Source organism: Aptenodytes patagonicus, chromosome 2 (genome assembly GCF_965638725.1).
Source record: "Aptenodytes patagonicus chromosome 2, bAptPat1.pri.cur, whole genome shotgun sequence".
In the NCBI taxonomy this organism is placed as follows: Eukaryota; Metazoa; Chordata; class Aves; order Sphenisciformes; family Spheniscidae; genus Aptenodytes; species Aptenodytes patagonicus.
Window position 1 is genome coordinate 157143675 of NC_134950.1, and position 21723 is coordinate 157165397.

General features: G+C 39.5%; 1 protein-coding gene across 3 annotated transcripts in view; it reads left to right on the plus strand.

The window, feature by feature from the left end:
• The window catches only part of CCNY (cyclin Y), a 130369-nt gene that overhangs the window by 68251 nt on the left and 40395 nt on the right, over positions 1-21723 (plus strand). Inside the window, exons 2-3 of one of the 3 annotated variants that reach the window (XM_076331868.1) lie at positions 6722-6796; positions 12611-12645. In XM_076331868.1, the coding sequence (XP_076187983.1) occupies positions 6722-6796; positions 12611-12645 (110 nt within the window). Of the gene's footprint in view, positions 1-6721; positions 6797-11273; positions 11464-12610; positions 12646-21723 lie in introns of those variants that run through there. The other 2 variants (XM_076331869.1, XM_076331870.1) reach the window with 2 other exon arrangements.

Sequence of the window (21723 nt, forward strand, 5' to 3'; positions counted from 1 at the left end):
TTACACTAGACATGAAATACTGTAAAAAGGTACAGGTAAATCTTGTGGTCTGATTCTGCTAAATCTTCATGCTGTGATTGTGTCATGTTTGAGTGGGATGAACTGAAACTTCTAGTAGTGGATCTCCCATCTCGGAAGCTTTAGTGTAAAAGCAGATGCAGTTATTGTTATTATCCAGTGAAATCAGCCTATACAATTCAGTCTTATTTTGGCTTGAAAGCTATAAAAACTTCTGAACAGAAAGCATCCCAGTGCTTTATTTATTTATTCATCCCAGTGAATTATTTTAGTCCCAGTGCCTGGCGCATCCCATGTTTTAGAGACATTAATGTACAGAAGTCTCAAATGGAAACTTTAGTACTAGATTTAGTCATATGGTTTTCCAAATGTAAGATTGTATCGTGGCTCCTTTGCATAAATCATGGTGATTTAAAATAAAAATAAAGTCTAAGAAAATGGATAATAATGGTGAGAGATTACTTTCTTCAGTCTTGTTTCTTTGCTCTCTGTTTTTTTTTAAAGTAGTCTCTGTTTTTTGCTTCATTTGACTAGAGACACATGAGGGAGATCCTCTTAGCTGAGGTACCCATTTAACTCTTACCAACTCCTGAGGAAATTATAATGACATAATAATGTTTAAGGGAATATTTTCGTTACTGTATGTTTAAATGGCTAATTGCTGTTAATAGAGGGGAGCAGCCCACCAGAGTAAAAGAGAAGCAGGAAGGCATAAGATGCGATGAGACTTTAGAAATATATTTCAGCATTTTTCTAGGTTCAGCGTTGGGGAAACTTATCTCTCTGTGCCTGGAGAATACTGTTTCTGTTTCTCTTCCCACAGATGACATCAGCTCAGTCGTACAGGCTGGTACACTGAAAGCTGGAGCAACAACTTCACTCTTTCTGACAGCCAGAGAAATAACATCTCAGGTCCTGCTGGTACCATGGAGGTGGCATAGGCAAGGGAGGTGCAGCTCTCGTATGGCGGCACAGAGCTGTGCTGTTCCCCACCCGCCTCAGGGCGCACCAAAAGCCCTGCCCTTGATGTCTCCGTGAAAGTCTTTCCCTTCCCTCGGGTCACCTGTGCTTCTCTTTCCCTCTGCTCCAGTGGTGATTGTTTTCTCTTCCCTTTCAACAGGCTTCCTGGAAATGTGTAGGGCTTAATCAAACATTGTTCATTGCTTGCATTCTTCTAATTTCTTGATAAGCAACTTTGTGGTGTTTTTGTTGTTTTCCACCCAGCAGGCCATACCAGGCAATTGCTCAGTAATGTCGGGTTGTGGGTGGAGAAAAGATGGCAGAGAGGTTAACTACTTTGTGTAGTGCCCGGTCAGCTGCAGTTCCCTCCATGGCATGCCCTGGACAGGTCTGTTCTTTTCTTACCTTGAAGTCCCTTTAAATAACTAAGAAAAAAAAAATCTTCTGGGAAGAAGAAACATGGATTGATTTCATTTTTAAGCATATGATAGGTCATTAAATTAATACGTGACACTATCTCTTTCCTTAATGATAGTGGTGGTTGTGCAGTGACAGTGATAGCCTATGGTCCCAGGGGTGAAGGGAAGGAAGCAAGGTAATTTCACCAGATTATTTCAGAACTGTTTAAGTCTAAAACAAGTGTTTTACTCAGTTTAGACTTTAGTTCGTTACTGAATCAGCATCAGAGCTTTGGCAGTGCAAACTTGCCCAACTTCAATTGTTCAAAAGGAAGGAAATAACATCTTATTTTTCTGATCGAATAAACACATTTTCAGACCTGCTCCCTGTGCTGCAGCCCACATGCACTGTTATAAAAGTAGCAACTGTGGGTTTTTCCTGTTTGTGTCAAGGCAGAAGCTTTGATATGTGTTGCTCAGAAGTTAGTTGCTACAGCACCCATCCCTCATCCTCTTGTGGTGCATGTTTCTATCTCAATAGACTCATGAGGTGAAGAAACTTTTTTTTTTTTTGGTTAAAATTTTGCCATGAAAGATTTAGTCTCATCCTTTTCTGTTTCTATCTTGCATAATATATTCTGACCACAAGTCTTAAAACGTAGCTCTTTCTGAAGAATTGCAGCAGAGTTTGGTGCGGTTTTAGAAAGTTTACAGATGTGCCACTGGGATTTGCTGAGGTTTTGTGCTTGATAATTTAAATATTCCTATTTCTGAAGATTTTATAGAACTTAGGCTAGAGGCCCCTGGGATCATCTGCTCTGACCTGCATATGAATCATAAGCCAGTAACTTGCATGTAGTTATTCTTAAATTGAGCCTAAATACTCATGCTGGACTAAAGCCTAAAGATGTTTGGCTGAAGCAATCTTCTAGAAAGGGAAAACATCAAAATAAGTTGAGTTCCTTGGGTGTGGACCTTCAGTGCCTAATTATCCTCCCTTTTTTTTTTTCATCCAAGTTCATAATTAAGATGTTTCTGCTTTCATTTTCCACTGTTTTTGTTACGTGGTGTGTTAGGTTAGAGACAGCTTTTAGTACTTATTCTTCTCCCTCTGTGAAGGTACGTGTGAACTACAGACACCTCCTAGTTTTCCTTTTTCATCAGCTAAACAGTTTGAATTCAGACTCTCATTTGAAGGCATTTTCTGCAGTTCTCCAGTCATTCTTGTAGCTCTCTTCTACACTCATCTGAACTTTATTCTTATCCTTCTAAAAAGTGCAGACTGAGGCTGTATTCAGTATTTTTGGTCTCAGTAATGCTTTTTAAGATCTTGTTTTGAGATTTAAAATCTTGCCTGGGCTTTAGCCCAAGTCTGAAACCGAACTGTTCTACAGTTCGCTTCTTTTTATGGCCATATTTGAATGCAGCTACTGTGGCTTTAGGAACTAAGTTTTTCACAGTGCCCAGGGTGAATCTCATTGTGGTCTTCTAGTGGTTGTCTTAAACTTCAGCGCAGTTATGTACCGAATTAAGTTATATGCAAAATCTACCTTTTTCTCTTGGAGAGAGTGTGAATTTATTTTGATTTTATAAATCAGAATGCCCATTATAATAACTGTTATTTTGACATGCTACTAAACAAGGAAGAGAATGCAATCTTAAGTATATTTGCATGTATTTGTAAGAATGGTCTTGCCCAAATCCTCCAAAATTGTGTGAATTCTGTTAGGCACATGATCTCTTAGCTGAAGTGTACCTGAGGCTGACTTTGCTTTGACTAACCAAAAATTAGGTTTGATTTAAATATGCAACTATATAGGTATATGCATGTGTATGTATACACATATATGTAGACACACACCTTTGGTTCCTAATCCTGAGAAGACAAAACCCCTGAAATTTTCATGGGGCATCACACTGTTTAGGTGTTTACAGAATGGGAGTTATACTTTGCATGACTTAACAGTCCTTTAGAACTGAAAAAAGAAAATGCGATCTTTGAACTATGAAAAGACGTAGGAAAATATTCCACATCTGTTTAACTGGAAAGAACATCTACAGTGAAAGATTTTTGATTTGGACTGTCTACGGGACAGTGACTTTTTTTTAAAAGCTGATTTTGGAGTGCAGGGTAACTGTTGGAAAAAGTACCAACTTCAGATCTTTCCTTTGTAAGGCTACGATGAGTCACAGAGCAGGCTGCTAGCAATGGAGAAAATTTTTGTGCAGATTTCAATAACTGAAATTCTGGCTCTCATTTTCCTCTCTTTTGAATAGTAGAGTATTGCTTGTGTGAGTTTAAATCTCTCTTTATCTTTGACTATTCCATTACAAAATCAGTAAACCTTTCATATTGTGGCTGTCTTTCATGATACTTTGGTGATAAGTTACTAGCTTCAGATATATATATATCACTTATCTGTTTCTCCTGTAACACAGTTTCTAATGACAGCTTTGTAAGAATTTGTTGTCAAATTCAAAAAGGCATTTTTTTTCAAGTTATACAATAAGTTAAGACATCTAAGGTCAACCAGAGACTGAAATCTTACATGTTGTGAAACTTCATCCATTCTAATGCTCCTGTATGTCAGCAGTGGTGGCATGGAGTGGTGTGGTCCCACAGGTGGCCTATGGGATGCTTGGATTTGCCTAATGCTTTTCCCTGGAGGAGCTGGGAATGATCGAGTTGCAGGTACACACCAAACCGCTTTCTTCTGCCTGCAAGCCCACGAGGCCTATGCAGTTCCTCAAAGGGAGGTGGGGAGCCAGTGTCTCTCAGCAGCACTTTTCTTCTGGCCACCTTGTGCTGGGTAACCTGCCCTGGCAGGCTTTGCTGCTCCCCATACCCATGTTCTCCTCCTCTGATTTTTGTGCAAGCAGTTTGAGAAAGACAGATGGATGTGTTTCATGGTTGCTGTTGCTGGGGAGGATGTGAGAGAAGGGATGTGGAGAGAAGAGGACGTGTGGTGCTTAGGGGGGTTCAGTGGTGGGAGGGAGACATGGCCACTGCCTGGCAGTGGGTAGCTGCCTCTCCCAAGATGGTGCAAAATCCCTGGTCTGGCCTCTGCAGCTGCTGATACTGGATTTTGCTGGCTTTCTTTCAGCTCCTGTCTGAAGAATAAGTTTATCTGAGAGCCAGTGCTTTTTGGTAGTTCATGCTTTTTTTCAGAAAGACTTTTAAGTCCTCTGTTGGTTTACTGCTTCTGCATAATAGCCTTTTATAACACAGGAATCTTAAATAGTTGCAACTTGACTGCAAGATGTGGCAATTGGTTTTCCTTTCTTTTCGGCCCTGCAAGCAGACCGGAAGCCTGTACCAGGTTGTTATTACTCCCTGAGCAGATAATTTTCTGGGCCTGAAGGAAAGGAATGCATGTCTGTTTAGGGGCAGTGTTTTGTAAGTTGAGTTCAGTTTCATGTTGCTGGTCCTGTTTTGTTGACTGAATTTGCATTCCTGTACTTCAAAAGATTTGTAGAAAGATTGTCTGTGCTGGTTTTTAAAAAAAAAAAGCTTTGTTTATGGTGATGTATTGTGCTGTTTGATAAAAGATGACGAGGATGATAAAAGACATTTTGTCATTTTAAGATGCTGATTACTCTTTACTTAATGAATTGCATCTTGAATTCCGCTTAATGGAAAAACTATACTGAAATGGAAAGCGATCTTCACCAGCACTATCTGTCTCAATGGGTGATTCTTTTTTTCTTCTTCATGTCTAAATAAGATGCAGAAAGTAACAGGAAAACATTCTTTCTAATTCTGTCCTTTCAAGTCAGAACTTCTAGTAGTAAGATGACCTTCCTAGAATCTTCTCCAAGCTTGGCTGCAAGCTGTGGTTTCTGGGAGAATCAAAATCACTTTCCCTTGAAATTCTTAGGTGTTTTTTTTTTTCTTCCTTTGTGGGTTTGATAATAATAATGAGCCCCCTTTCCAACTGAGGAATTGCTCTTCTGTGTTTCTGGGTTTTTCCTTGTAAGTAAGATCATGTTTATTCCAGAAGTTATGTCCAGGTACGAGCAGCATGTTGGGCTGCTCATCTCATGGGCTTCAGAATGCAGGGAGATGAAAAGGAAACCAAGAGAGCATAAAGGGGAAAAACACAAATAGAAAGTACGTTTGTAGAGAGGTGTGTAGTCAGGAGGAAAAAGCAGGGAAGTGGAAGACCTAGTAAATTAGTAAATAAAAGGGAAAGGGAGAAGAGAGTATGGTGATGGATGGTGAAGGAACAGGGAAAGCTGTAGACAGGACAACTTGACCCCTGGGCAAAAAGACTTTGTTTTGTTTTCATAAGACTTGGGGCTTAATTTCCAGTTTTGCTGAGCTTTCACAGAGATATGAAAAGGGAGTGAGAGAAATGTAGAAAGCCTGGAATAATCACAGAAAATAAACGTATCAGTGCTCATATGTAGTCTTGCATAAATGCCTGCATCAAATGCAAGAGAACGTGTATCTAGAGATCAAGAGAATGTAAGAGAACTAAGGTTGAGATAGCCACACTGGGAGAGCAAGAAAATGATAAAAAATTATGTGCTATTTTTAGTAGCATACTTTCAAGTGGATGCAGGCATATAAGAGTTTTGACAAATTGGTAGTGGAGTGGAATTTGGGAACAAGTAAATTCAATGGATTTTAACCTCGATAGGGAAAATAACATTCATAGAAGTTTGTATAAGCTGTGATAAATTCAAGTCTTTAACCTGGCAAATATTTTTTAGGACTGCTTTGGGTTTTTTTGTTTGGGTTTTTGGTTGTTTTGTTTTGGTTTTTTTTTTTTTAGAAGTTGTCACAGCAAGGAATATGTTCATCTGTGAAGTATCAGGAAAGTTCCAAGTTTTTGTAATCTTGACCATTTAAAACACTCTGGCCTAGACTTAGCTTATTTACATTCAGCTGCAATAACTACTTACTTTAATCACATCTAATCTTGGAAACCATCTATCTACAGAGGATTGCGTATTTGTTTTATAATACTTAATTCTTCTGTAATTACATGTAACAAGCTGTGTTCCTGTGCTTAGCAATGGCTTTGGGGCATGGTGGGAAGAAACTGATGGTAAATGGATAATTCCTGACTTCTTGTGTACAAACTTCTCAAGCTGCTTCATCTGTTTTAATCCAAAAGCAGCCGTTAGAATCGAAGTCTAATCCCAAAGCTGTGTTGATGCAAATGATCTGCATGCCAAAAAGAGCCACTTGTGTGAAGAAGGATAAAAAAGTGGGCCTCAAGATGGATTTTGTTTTGCAATAGCTGCTTAAGTATGTAAACTTGGTCTTGTTAAAAAGAATGAGAAAATCTTTGTATACCATTGGATAATCATAAATGTTTTTGTGCTATTCTTTCTAGATTTGAACATGGAATTCAACCCATCAGATCATCCACGGGCCAGTACGATATTTCTCAGTAAATCACAAACAGATGGTAGGTTACTGAATTTATTACAGTATTTGCTATTGTGGTTATCTCTAAACCCTTTGTTAGAATGCATGTGATAATCTTTTAGTATATAATTCCCGTCGCAAAAAAAGAGGCTTTTATGGGCATCATGTTAGAGTTGAAAGAAGTCATACCTTTAGTTAATTATGTTGTCAGACCAGTAGTAGAAGGTACAGGTTTGAGTCCTGTCATGTCCTGAAATTGTAAGTTCCAAGTAGTCATTGTATCAGAACTACAAATATGGATAAAGCTTAATATAATTATATTTTAAAAATATTTTCCCTAAATCCAAAATTTTCTGTGTAACTGTTTGTTTTTTTTAAACTCTGAACATTAGGCCAAGCTTCTGGGAAATGTGTGGGGAGTATTTTCTTGAGAAAATGCCAGTTTTTACATTAGCTAAGAAGACAGTCCAGAGTTTTCCTCTGATATAGCTGATACTGTAAATGAGCTCAGTACTAGATTTGAATAACAAAACAGCCCCCATCCCACCCAAACATTCTCTCTTCTGCTCTCATTATGGATTTGATGTAATCATATATTTGTCTGGAGTATTTTTTTTATTCATAGACAAAATGATCCCTCTGGAATTACATCTGTTAAGCAAGCCTCTTGATAGAGTTAGTAGAATAGAAGCCATTTATTCTGGCTCTTTCATTCCCTGTTGGACATGTATGACGTTGTTTTAGAAGTAGATGAATAATCCATGCAAAACACATTATTTTCTACGAAGACTTTCAAAGCAGTTTCTACATTGTAATTCTGACTGTTCAGTATGAATTCTTTGTCCTTCCTTCTGCTGCCTATGAATGCCATTTTTAATTTACATAGTAAATTGCAGTGTCAAACACATCACTTAAAAATAATGTAGTTTTCACTTACTGTATATTTTTTGCTAATTTTTGAGCATGATTAGAACAAAGAGGAGATACACATTTAGGCCCTAATTGAAGAGTTGATTTTGTGAGTACCTCTTTTGCCCTTCAGATTGTCCTTCTGAATTCAACCCTGGTTCTGTCAATGCCTTATTATGTGGTTTTCGATGTGATTTACCATTCTAATCTGGTTTGGTAGTCTGCAAATTGAATATGATAATATTGCCATAGTACACTGTATTATGAAGATTGATGTCTATTTTATAGCGGTTTTATAGTGTTTTGAGACTGTATAATCCCATATGGATGTTACATGTTTCTCATTACAGCTTGTTAAAAAAAAGGACTAAAAAAATCCCAAGTTCAACAACTACAATTTTGACCAGACCTGATGGTTATTCTTACTTGTAGTAATAGTGGTTAATTTATTACAGTATGTAGTTAATTGTAAGCATTTTTTAAAATGACAGTTTACACCCATGCTAGAGTTGGCCTATGAGACTTTGTTCTAGTTTAAGTCATGCGTAGAACATATTTTTGAGTGAGAACAATGAATTTAGTGAAACAATATAGAAACGTTATCAACAGGAGTGTAAGATCTGTTCAGCTATCCTTGATCACGGTGGAAAAATACATAGTCTATCTTGCTTGTACAAAAGAATAAAGATTCTGCAAACATTTATCTGTTGATGTATTGACAAGAACCATCCCATTCTGGTGGGACAACTCACAGTAGTGAGCATGTTGCTCGGCTGTACTTTGGGCCCGTTGTGAGCTGTAGGAGTTATCGCACTAATCAAGGATGTTGCCTAACACCAAAATGCAATAAAATGCTTGTTAAGGTTTTTTTAGGGTGTGTAGGGTTGTATTCTGACAGTGTGCTGTGGAGCCTAGGGGACCCCAAGACTTCTTATGTTAATGTAGAAGGGGGAGAGCTAAGCTGGCAATGTTGAAAATGCCGAACTTGGGCATGTAACTACCTCTCTCCCTTACTTGTATGGTGTTGGGCTGGCAAACCTTCCTGTTGACTACAGGTGAAAATATTTCTATAGACCAGAACTGCAGACATTTAAAATATACATATTGGAGAGCTGAGGGACATCAGGACTCAAGGTTTCATCCAGGATCTGGTTGTGACTCGAGTGTTCACCACGTGTTTCTACAGCAGGAAAGGGCCAAGTCCATAAGTACGTACTAGAGTGACTTGGCAACGTTACCTTCAGGCAGTTCCACAGTTGGCTTTCTAGTAGCCCTGTACTCTTTCAGCCTCACTGGTAATCTTGTAGTACTGTCCTGGCATAGGAGCTGAGCTTGACCTGCTTGTGATCAACATGTGAGTGAAGAGCAACAAGCTGACGACCCCAAATATAATGAGACAGGACGTGGCATCTCTGGATATTACGTGGTCTGAATTTCCCATTGTTCTCTGAAGCTCGGATGCCGTGCTAAGCATCTAAATCTGTCCTGTCCTTCTTAGTCAGTAGTCTGAATGAATCCTTTATTACCTGAGAGTTCAATGAATCTGTAGAAAAGTTGAAGACATAATAAATATTAATTCGATTCCTAACTAAAGTAGCTTTTCTAAATGTTTCCAACTCTTTGTGGGAATTTTCTAGGTGCTGAATCTTACATGAGTAATTCTCCCTGTTTAGGGAGCTAGTAAAGAATATCACCTTTTATGTCTTTAACTTCTATGAATGCTTTTTGCAAGTTCTCCCTTGTTTGCTGAGTTTGGCCTGTAAGCAGGATGGGCTAGGTGACTGAAAAGCCATGGACTATTTAGTGTGTGGTTGTGGTTAAGCCAGGGTTTCCAAACCTTAGCACTCCAATAATGTAACTTCCTTTCCTTATAACAGCAAGAGGGCAACGGTTTCTACTTCAGGGTGGTGGTAACGGTCTTTCCTGTGAGTGGGTTACAGCTGTCCACCTTTCCTAACTTACATTAGGCTTTACACATTCAATGTACTGGTTAAATTTTGCAGTATCAGTGCAACAATGGGCTTCAGACAAGGAGGATTTTGAAATTATATTTATATAGTAGATAGAAGTGAAGTAAGCTGCACTTACTCTTTAATGTTAACTAGGACCAGTCTCCTGTCTTGGATAAAACAAAAAGAAATTATTTACAAACTCCCAAAATGCGAGATGTTTTTATTGATGTAATCCTCAAGGATTTTGTCTTCAATCCTGATATGGGTAACATTAAGGTAGTCTATAGAAATTGCACAAAGAAAGTTTCTATTACAGCTCAATGAAAAATACATACATACATATACACACACACGTACATATATGTGTGTCTGTGTATTTCCTCACTCCCTTTTATTTCAGGATAATATATTTTCCTACTACTGCGAAAGTTCAACAATAACAATTGAAAGTGCCTGCAGAAATAGGAACAGGTCATTGACCTTAAAATGAGGTAAACTAAGACAATTTGGCAGCATCTCAGTCTCCGCTTGAAGAGTTCCATTCCAACTTTAAAGTTCTAAAATGTTAGAAAGAAAGTAGAAGTTTGTTGAATTGTTTAAACTGACTCTAAATCTGTTCAGCTTCATTTCATCAAAACCCCATGCTTGAAAGCCAAAAGCCTGGTGTTGCAGTTAGGAGTTTATGCTACAAAATGACAGTTAATTATAACACTACAGTCTGGTCTGCTGAAAACCATACTGTGCTGTGTGAGCAGTGCAAAGCATCTTTAAACTGACTGAAGCCAAGTGATGGAATTGCCTCTTCACAGTAATTTTGGCTTGGCAGAAGTGGCCTTTTGCCTTGTGCAATAGTTGTCTTTCCCTTGTTTAAAGGGAGGGTTGTGATCACAAAAGAGAGTGGTTGTGACAAAATGGGTTTCTGCTATGCCCGATTCCCCGTCGGCATATGTTCTGGAAAGAGTTGAGCCTTACACTGTGGCAGAGTGGGCCAGAAGCACAAAAGCACAGCTGCCGCCTTGTAGTCCCTCACCGGAGAATCCAGGCTAACTGAATTTCTGTTATATGGGGAAAATAAGGGAAAGGAGGTCAACGTGGTGCTTAGAAGAACGTGCAGCACAAGCAGTGCTTGAGCAGGGAGAAGTGAGGGGTGTGTATAAATACATTAATATATTCTTCTGGAGATTGGAAATAGCAAATGGGAATGAGCTGTGAGTGATATTCTTGCTTTGGTAAATAGGTGATTGTACTTTCATGGGGAATTGAATAATGGATACAAGGGAAAACACAGAATAGAAAAACTAAGGTAGGGGAAAAAAGGTGATTAAAATGGAATTTGGAGTGTATGTGCAGGCTGTCTTTATAGGATTTTGTCCATAAGAACTTTGTATGTGGTATAATTGTTTGTGATTAAAACACTGTTAAATACTTAACTGTGTTCAAAATTTTGCAGTTAATAGGTGTTAATTTTCAGTTATGTACTCTATTAGGTTTACATGCTGCTTATCAGAATTGTTTACTGCCTGTACATTGCTATATGCAATACTAGACAAATACTTTGGCTATTCTTAGAAGTGAGTATCTATCATCATTTTGTTGTTTCCCTTTAGATTACTTATGTCCCTTGCTGATGATAAATGCAGTGTGTGGAACTTAAGTGTAGTGCAGTGTTTTAGCAGGATTTCAAGCAGTTTAACCATTTACTAGACGATCAGAATTTTCCTGCTGTTCCTGTTTAATTCTGTTTCTTATACAATGTCCGTAATTGTGGATCTGAGCATGTGCTAAGTGACATGGCTAACATCTGTCATGTGTGATTCTCCTTTCTGCTCCCTGGGAGGAAAATTATGTAAGGATTTTTAAAAGTTTTTTCTTATTTTCTTTTCATTTTATGTCTGCATTAAACACAATTATTTCACAGTATTCACACATACAGCCTTGTTTATGTGAGATTGCTTGCTTATAAAAAAATCACAAACGGCTTCTCATCCAACAGGGAATGGACAGGCTATCCCACCATTATGAACACCCTTATTTACTAAGTGCATTGGGTTGCTTAGCTTTTAAATCATGGTGCACCAAAGTGCATTTAATCACCTACAGCATGAAACCATTATTATTTTAATCCTGCAGTTTGATTTATGTGTTAGTTGCCTCCAGACTTGTATCCTAAATGCTGTGGTATTTTCACTGGAACAGAGCTCCACAGGCTCTCTATGGGGTGAGTTAATTGGGAAAGTGCTTAAAAAAATTAAATAGAGTATATTTAATCAGCTGTAATAAGCATTTGCCTGACAATTAAGACTCTCTACATCTATCTCCCTTGTTGTTGCTGTTTACTTTCTGAATATTTTGGCTAATTGTGGCTTTGACTTGCAACCCTTGCTTGTGGTGACTGGTTCATACTCACCAAAGTAATATATTTTCATTGTTCTATCTGACATGAATAATAGTTTCAGGCTTGCACCTGATCATTATAGAAGGCAGTGATGTAATGCATATGGTTTCAAGGCTGCTCTATGGGAGTTAGTGCACAGTAAGCTATGATGAGAATTTGCTAATTCCATGGTATAGCTATTTAGGTGCTTTCATACCTGCAAGGTAGTATAGGCCACTTTGCAGCAAGGTACCTTGCACGAAGGCACTGGTGGCTCAGGAGTACCCACACAGAGAACTGCTGAAGGATGGCTAATCCATTGCTAACTTGGACTGTAGCTTACTGCATATTAACTTTCCCATGCGGACCAACGCCTGGTGAAGTACCCAAATGGATGAGAATTTTAATCCATCACCACACTAGTGAGCATAAATGCCTTTATGCATACAGATATATGTTCCTTCTGTGTTTGATGTATAACTATACTTGATTAGTGCAAAAGCAATTATAATGTTGCACATAGATAGCCTCCTGTTCTTTTTATTATAAATGGTATATAAGAAGCTTAATCGGGAAAAATAGTCATGTAATATTTCTATCATATTTTGTGTTTTTGCAGTGAGAGAAAAACGCAAGAGTCTCTATATAAACCACGTAAGTGAAAATGCCTCGCTATGCAGCTTTCTCCTTGTTGTCTATATTATACAGTAAATAAGAGTTACCACACATGATTTCCATATTGGTGAGAGAGTGCTGATGCTTCACATGTCTGTTCTGCATCAGGATCCAGAAGTATAGGTCTCGGCTATTGAGTTAGTGGAATGGATCTGTTGGTTTGAAGACAGTATCATGCTCACAACCAGTGTACGTAGGTAACTGGTACCTGGGACAAAGAGCTGCACACATTAGTATGATTTTTTAAATTATTACAAAAACTCTCAAAACTTTAAATTGCATTTTTATGCAAGTTTGCTTTGGCAGAGAGCTGCAGCATTTGATGTTTACACAGAAGTTCTGAAGTGCCTGACCAGTGTTGGTGCAATGTAAATGTGGATTGACATGTGGTACATGCCAAGTGCGAAGATGGGTTTTTGATACGCTTGTGTACCCCGGGCATTCTTCAGTTCAGTTCTCTTCTGTTTGAATCAAATTCCTGGTGAAGCTGAGAGCAAATCCCCTGTAGCCTGCTTTGGGTACGGGAGACCAGGCTCTTTGCCCCAGTTAGTATTGTTTGTACTGCTGAAGCACCTGGAACCAGTGCAGTTTCCAGTATGTTAAGCCTTGTGCTGAAATATCTGGAGTCATGTCTCAGTAAAATTGAGGAGGGGAAGAACTAATTGTCTCCCAAATGGTATTTGCCTTTAGGGTGAAATGGGGAGACGTTCTGAAACTTTTCTCGATCTGGAGATACAGGCCATAATTTCATGAATCATTTTTAAGCTGGTACAGCTGCTGAAAGAAGCAGATGTGGTTTATAGCCTCTGCATCCCTTTGTGCTGGGGCGAACGTTTGTGCTGCTCCAGGTAAACTGGATTTGTGCACGAATGCAGGTAGATTCAGCATGGCTAAAAGCTAAAATGGATCTGTTCCTAAATGTGATTCACTTCAGGGCTTGTACCTGCAGAAAGGGAGGGAGACATGGAGGCAGGAATGAGCCACTGAGTGGGGTGAGAAGGCAGGACTGCTTCGTTTGTTGGCAGAAATGGTTTGTGCTGAGTGTTTCTGAAACTAAACCTAGCTTCAAAAACAAGCTGAGATTTTCACAGTTTCCCAAGAGTTAAGATTTTGAGAAAGTCATGAAATACAGTGAAGCTTATAAAAGCCTTGAAGTTGGCCCCACCAGGCTAGCAGATATTCTGAGTGCTTCCCACCTTCTATTCCCCTGTAAAACACTTCCATTGTTTACAGTGCCTGTGAGGGTGGTTTGCAGTGCAGTTGTATTGTTATAAAATTACTTGTAAAGTTAATGCACTGGGTTCCTGTAAACTTAATAATGTGTGCTCAGTAACTTCCAGCAGTCTTTCTAGCCTCAAACTTGGAGGGTTCAGTGTAAAAAAAAAAATGCATATATAGACACTGCAAAGCAAGGAATTAACTGAGTTTCTGTGTCCACCTTGTGTCGTGGATGAAATTCTCACGTGTCCTGAATCGTTTCATGTCATGTGAAAGATGTGTTCTGCATTAGGGAGACTGCGAGTGGATTCATCTGGCAGATTGCACAAAGATAACTATTACAAGTGCAGCTGGAAGCACACTATTGCAAACCCTGGTACAAAACATTTTTAGGCAATGCTGGAGTTGCTGCAGAAAAGGTTAGAAAGATCATATCACTGAGGAGTTGTGTTGTTGGGAGCTCAGTGTAGCAGCTCAAGCAGTTGATACCCCAAGTGCTAAACCTCTTCCTGATTTCCTTTTTTTTTTTTTTTTTAAAGTATCATTCAAAGCATTGGCTAAGGTTGCAGCAATGTAAACTTCCCCCAATAGTCTGGTTTACTGCTACCTTAAGTCTGACTTCTTTGTACTTATACAGTACTTCTTCTGAATTACAAAGCTAAAAATAACCTTTATGAAGCTGAAGTCCTTACCATGGCTTTCTCTGTGTGTGTCCTTACAAGTCAGTTAAGTGTTTTAGCCAATACTCATAGATAAGCTATATTTTCAAATGAGGCCTGTGATATTTAAGTTGTTACTGAGATGTATGGTTGACTTCAGCACACCTGTGAGTATCCATTCAGCACCTCCTAAATATTCACCTGCTACAGCTGACGCACAAACTGGTGATCATTTTTGAAGTGGTTGCTGTGGCCTTTGACTGGGAACCATGTTTAGGTTTGTAGGCTGCAGGGAACCATCATAATTTTCCTAGACCGCCTTGTTTGAAGAAATTTGAGAAAATGGTTAGATATAATAATTGTATGTGACAAATTATGGGTAGTATTTACGTGATAAGCAAATTTATGATATACCCCATTGGTTGATCAGTTCTTTTCCACCATTTTTCAGTGTGTACTCAGTGAATTTCTAACAGGAGCTATTGCTACTCATCTGTTTCGTTGTTGATGTGAAGTTCTGGGTCCTCACATCTGCTCTGGAGGAAACAAGCCAGAGAACATAAATTTTGGAGCATTGTTTTTGTCTTCCTTTTACAAGAACTGCTCACCATAATGCAGCACACTTCTCTTTTGTGGTTTTTCCATAACGTCATCTTTTTTTTTTTTTCTTTTATAAGTCTTCTATACTTATTCTCCTTTTGTGACAAATAACCAACATGAGCAACAAAATATTTTTATCCTTTTGTGCAGTACCTTATTGGTTATTTTGCAGGCAGAGTTGAACATCTCCCAGATGATCAGGGTGGCTGGCTAGCAAGAGAAGTATCAAGAAATGTTGTACTTTTTCTTCTTTAACTGCTTGTCTAGTTCTGTGTAGTAATAGATGAGAATAGTAGTTTATACAAATACGGTTTCAAAATGTTATGTATGAAAAAATTAATACTGACTCTTTTTCATTTAAAAATATACTTCCTCAGTGTGATAAAACCACTGTACTTTTCCTTCCTTGCTTGCTCTTTTTTGTAGAATATTTTAATTGGCTGAATAGTTTCCTTTCATCCCCAAATACAAATAGTGGGTTCCTGCTTTGATTTATTGCACTTTGTCAAGGGCTGGCAGTTGCCAAGTTTCAGATTCACCTTGTCAGTAGGTGTGATGGAACAGCCAGCAGTTGTTCTTTTTTTGGGGTGGGGAAGGCAAGGGGGAAGGAATGAAGTGGGGGTGACAGGGTGCTATGGAAAAGCTGTCATCTCTCAGTCTCCCCACAGAGCCCAGGGAGACAGACAACAGGTTGGGGACGGTGCTGGATCCTTTGCATACCTACCTACAGCGTACCTGGCGTGTTGGCTTTCTTCCAGCCTATTTTAATTTCTAAACAGTTGCAGCAGACTCTACTTCCCTTTCCCGTTGAACTGGCAGTAGTTGTTTTTTGTTATGGCTTTAATGCTGCTTCTTTTCTTTTAATCTGCTTAGTCAAGCTGCTGAGGGAGATAAAGATGCAGACTGAGATAGAGGCATTTCCTTTTTCAGAGAGGAGAGATTGCATCAGTATCTCTGCCTGTACAAGGAAAGCAAACAGGAAGACATGTTTTATATTTTTTTGGGGGGTGGGTGGAGAAAGAGTGAATTTTTTATTATCATTTGCAGTAGCTAGTTCTTTGTACTGGGTGATTATTTTTTTTTTTTACAGGGGAAAAGAGCAGGGCATGGGAGGGAAAAGTTGCTTATAAAAATAATACCTTATAAAAATAGTATCTTCATCAATGACATAGACAGTGGGATCGAGTGCACCCTCAGCAAGTTTGCAGATGACACCAAGCTGAGTGGTGCGGTCAACACGCCAGAGGGATGGGATGCCATCCAGAGGGACCTGGACAAGCTGGAGAAGTGGGCCTCTGTGAACCTCATGAGGTTCAGCAAGGCCAAGTGCAAGGTCCTGCACCTGTGTCGGGGCAACCCCCAGTATCAATACAGGCTGGGGGATGAAGGGATTGAGAGCAGCCCTGCCGAGAAGGACTTGGGGGTACTGGTGGATGAAAAGCTGGACATGAGCCAGCAATGTGCGCTCGCAGCCCAGAAGGCCAACCGTATCCTGGGCTGCGTCAAAAGAAGCGTGGCCAGCAGGTCGAGGGAGGTGATTCTGCCCCTCTACTCTGCTCTGGGGAGACCCCACCTGGAGTACTGCGTCCAGCTCTGGAGCCCTCAGCACAAGAAAGACACGGACCTGTTGGAGCAGGTCCAGAAGAGGGCCACGAAAATGATCAGGGGGATGGAACACCTCTCCTCTGAGGAAAGGCTGAGAGAGTTGGGGTTGTTCAGCCTGGAGAAGAGAAGGCTTTGGGGAGACCTTATTGCGGCCTATCAGTATTTAAAAGGGGGCTTATAAAAAAGATGGGGACAAACTTTTTAGCAGGGCGACAGGACAAGGGGGAATGGCTTTAAACTAAAGGGGGGTAGATTGAGACTAGCTATAAGGAAGAAATTTTTTATGCTGAGGGTGGTGAAACACTGGCAGAGGTTGCCCAGAGAGGTGGTGGATGCCCCATCCCTGGAAACGTTCAAGGTCAGGTTGGATGGGCTCTGAGCAACCTGATTTAGTTGAAGATGTCCCTGCCCATGGCAGGGGGGTTGGACTAGATGACCTTTAGAGGTCCCTTCCAACCCAAACTATTCTGTGGTTCTATGATTTCTCTATCAAGTTTTTGCTAGAAATTTTCCCTCTCAGACAAGATGAAAATGCTCTGTTTGCCAAAGTACTTTATTCTCTTCTTGGCAAGATACACTTTTAAAGTTGAGTCTGTGTTTATGAGCAGTAATATCCACTAAAAATTAAGGGGGTTTTTTGCATATTGGAATATTTCTGAAGGAAGAGAAATCCTGCAGAAAAGGGAAGTAATATCTCTCTTCAGCATTTTTTTATTCCGGAGACCCTTCATCAGCCTTGTAGCAATAGCTTCCTTTCAGCATCGTCTTGTTTAGGGATCTGGACATGACTTCTAGTCTGCTATCCTGGCAATTGGATGTTCAAATCCCAGCAGATTAATACTGTTTTTATCATTCCAAGTAGAAAAACTAACATCTGTGTATAGACCAAAACTTCTTCAGCATCCTGGGGAAAAGTTCCTGGGTATCATTCATGTCAGAACCCCGGTCCCTGTAAGTGACCCTGTAGTGATTCACATCAGAGGAAGCCTCTTCCCAGCGGCAGCCCTGCTGATGGGGACTAGTGGAGAACGGAGGGGTCTTTTGCGTTATGTGGTGTGGCACAAGCAATTTCTGTGAGCCTTTCTGCATGCTTAAAATGATGTATGGTATTTGCTCCAGTGTAGCCCCCAAATTTTCCTGTCAGGGTGGATAAAGAGGCTGTTCTGCTTCCCTGTTGTAAAGCTACTAGGCATGTGACTGGTAATCAAACACTTTCAGCTAGTGATTATAAGAGTAAATATGGTACATGCTGAAATGGGAACATAGTCTAAAAAGTGCTTTAATCTGTGAAAAATGCAAAGCACAACATAAAATGCGAATTGTTTTTGTTAAGTGCCTGAGGCTGGCTATTGTAAAGGTTTTATAATTGCTGTCCAAATTCCTTAAGATATTTTAATTAACATTCCTTACTCAAAGAGAAGAACAAGATAAACTGGAAGATAGATTAGAGGCTTCTCAGGTGCTCTTGAAGCTCTCCTAGAGATTGCTTAATCTGGTCTTTACTCCTCTCCTTTGCAAGATCACAAAAAAACCAGGTCTAGAGGGGGCCTTTATAGGCCATCTGGCCCATCTAGCAGATTCCTTATACTGATGCCATTCCTAACAGATGCTGTTTAAGATGCTTTTTCAAGCTTCCAATAAGTTAGAATCAACAGGTTTTCTTTAATGGCTTACTTAAACTTCCTGTTTGAAATGTTTTTTCTAATGTCTTTTAGCCCTTTGCTTTGTTTCCTGTCCTCTAGGGTGAAGAATTTTACCTCTCCTGTCAGCCTCAAGGCAATAAGTTACATGAAGTGGCAAACTTTTGTAGGGGAGGAAGAAAAAATAACTTTCAAGGTGGAATGAGAGCACACAGTAGAGTTCTTTTACAAGGTTGCTATATAATACTTGCTGTGCTGGGAGCTGAGTAAAGTCCCTCTAGTCAAATTGCACAACACTAGCAATTATACGCTATGTAAATATAAGCCTTTGAGCTGCTTTTAGTGTTCAAAGAAATATTTAATCTTTTCAGGTTTGTAAAACAGGGTGCTTTATCAGTGGTGAAGTAGGGCCTGTGTGTGCTGCAGAAGTGTTTACCAGTGGTTGCTGAGCCCCCATAGAGCTCGGTGGTACTCTGACGTAGTTTTCTATAGGTGACATGAGTAAGGACAAGCTTTGAGAGCAAAAAACTTGCAAGTACAGATCTAGTCTAAGGCATCAGTTTTGGACATTATCAAACATTGGTGAGACTAATCAACTGAGGACAAGGTTGAATCATGTCATAGACTGATGAGGTACAATGGGTATTACTTAAGAGTGGTTGGGCTGGATCTTTTTTTTTATTGTAGATGTTGGCAGAGAAAGGTAAGCAGACAATGGTGCAGTTTTCTGTAGCTTTTGTTCAGGTGAATATACCCATATCTAGCCACTAAATGTAGACAATTGTGCTGTAGTATCAAATTATGCAAGATGAAAATAAATGCAGAGCTTTGCAGAGCCATGCAGAGAATTGTGCTTGCTTGATTTTGGAAACATTTTGTTGACCTGTAAAATCATGTTTCTTCTGTGAACAATGTTGTCAGAACTAAATCATGTCCTGAAGCAAAAGAAGATCCCCAAGATAGGAACCTCCCTTTTCCAAGTCAGAAGCAGTCCTGGTATTTTTTCTTGCTGTTGTAATTTGGCTTCATGTGTACTTTTACATGCCAGTTTGCCTATTAGCGTTTTGGCCAGCCTCTACTGCCTGGGAGCTAATGGGCATGTCTCCACAGACGGGTGCAAGCAGGCCTCAATTTTTCCATGGGGGGAAATACTGTTTAATAGTACCTTTTAAAATCATGCAATAACTTACACCTGGTTGGATGGAAGAAGAGACAGTACTATCATTATTTAGGACAGAAGCTGCAAATTATCTTTTGATGGACAGGTGCAAAAGAACACTGAAAAAGACTAAAGCTCCTCTGCCAAACTGGAAGCTGACTGGCTGAAGGCCAGCTCTGGTACAAAAGCTGTATCGCTTCATTAGGGAAGCGTTGCGCCCAAATGAACAAATCCTGCTGAGCATCAGGGCAGAGTGCCATACTAGTGTGCTTAAAGAGCTTCCAGGACAGAGCTGGCTGGTACCCCTCATGGTCAATTCTGAGTGTGAGGTTTGGTCAGTATGCACCCGTCCGTTAGATGTTTCTACCCAAAACCACCCTGAAATTACTATTTTAACAAAATAAATAGTAAAACTTCCCTTGTCCCCACAAATTTAGGTTTAATTTCTGAGTGATGCTAAAATGAAGGCTGAGAGAAATTAATCCTTTTGTGTATTCTCATTGTGAGTTAGTTAGGAATTTGTTGTGATTCCTTTCATAGCAGCTACATAGAAGCAGTTCTGCAGAGCTTGTATGATTTTGATGGCAAACTAAGCCATTCTATTTCTGATAAGATATATTTTATGTAGGCTTCAAGTAAATCGTATTGTTCAAACAACTTAAAACAAACGTGATTTGGAAAGTTGGAAAGTTTCAGGATGAAGCTGGGAGAAGAATAAAGCAGTGGTATTTCCTTAGTACTAGCTGTGCAAGAGGGAAAAACTACTGGTTTTAGAGCTAGCAACACCTGGCATTAAATTGAATCTTGATCTCTTAGAGCTTGTTCTGCCACACATGTAAAAGCTTAGCAAGTTATAAAGCAATTTTTTCCGTTATACATCTTTTTCTGTAAAGAAAGAAATTCCACAACACAGCTATTATGTATTCATTGTAACCTATATTGCCAGCATTTCTTAATGAACGTCTTTGGTTGAAATGAGAAAAATAACAACTGCTTCTGGACTAAAGAGCTACGAATCCTCTCCACTAAAAGAAATCACAAAATGATAGAAAATTGTTCCAGAATTCATCTCAAGAGGTTATTCAGTCTGGTTTCTTGCCTCAGAGCATCTAAGATATTCCTGGCATATGTTTGTTTTACCTCTTCTTTACAGCTTTCAGTGATGGAGATTCTGTCACTGCTCAAGTCACTCAAGCTGTCCCTGCCATTAGAAAAAGGTGATAGTTTGGAGTCGGGTTTTTTTGCCCTCACCTCCTCTCATACTTTCATGTCCAATCTTAATTTTCCCGAGTTCAATATAAGCCTGCTCTTTCTTATCCCATCCACAGTGGTCATGGAGAGCAACATTCCCTTCTTTGGAACTCCTTTCAACATGACTTAAGGCCAATATTGTTGCTTTATTCCTGGAAAAAACCTCTCCAGGCTTTCAGTTTTTCCTTCTAAATCAAGTTTTTCAAACCTCTGATTATTCTTGCTGCTCTCTCCTCTTGACTCTCTGAAATCAATTCATCTTTCTTGAAATACGGTGGTCAAAACTGGACATAATATTCCAGCTGAGCAGAGTGGAAGGGTGCTCCATCCTGTTGTATACATGGTAACTCTGTTTATAAATCCTGTATGATATTTTCCTTTTTTATAAAAGAGTGAATTTGTTGTTCTTCCACTTTCCCCCATGTCAGCCTTAATGGTGGGACAGAACCTGAGAAGGATCCCATTAATGATAGAGAGTTTGGCTAACTTCTTCAAAGGCTTTATATTCTTTCTCAGTTCTTCTGATTTTTCTCGCTTAGAGCCTCTCTGACTTGTCTAAACGGAAGATTTTTGTGGTCAGACATGATGGTTTTGAAATGTGAAGGCATTAAGCTCTTGTACAGTTTTGGGTGGACTTACTCCATTGAAATGGACACAGAAGAGGGTTTCTGTATAGGACAGTGCTGAATACTGAGGTGATGCTCAGTAACCTCTTTTGTGCTTTGCAAGGACGGAGAAGGTTCACCTGCAGCATTTTATGGAGGTTCAGAAAAGCCTGTTGGACTGAACTGCGGGACTTGAGATGTCTTCCAGCTTAGTCAAGCTAGAATATGAAACTGAGGGTGTTTTCCAGTAATTTGGAAAAGGTGGAAAATCTGTTACCTGGTATACCGTATGGCTGCAGTTGGATGCCAGAGTAGAAGCT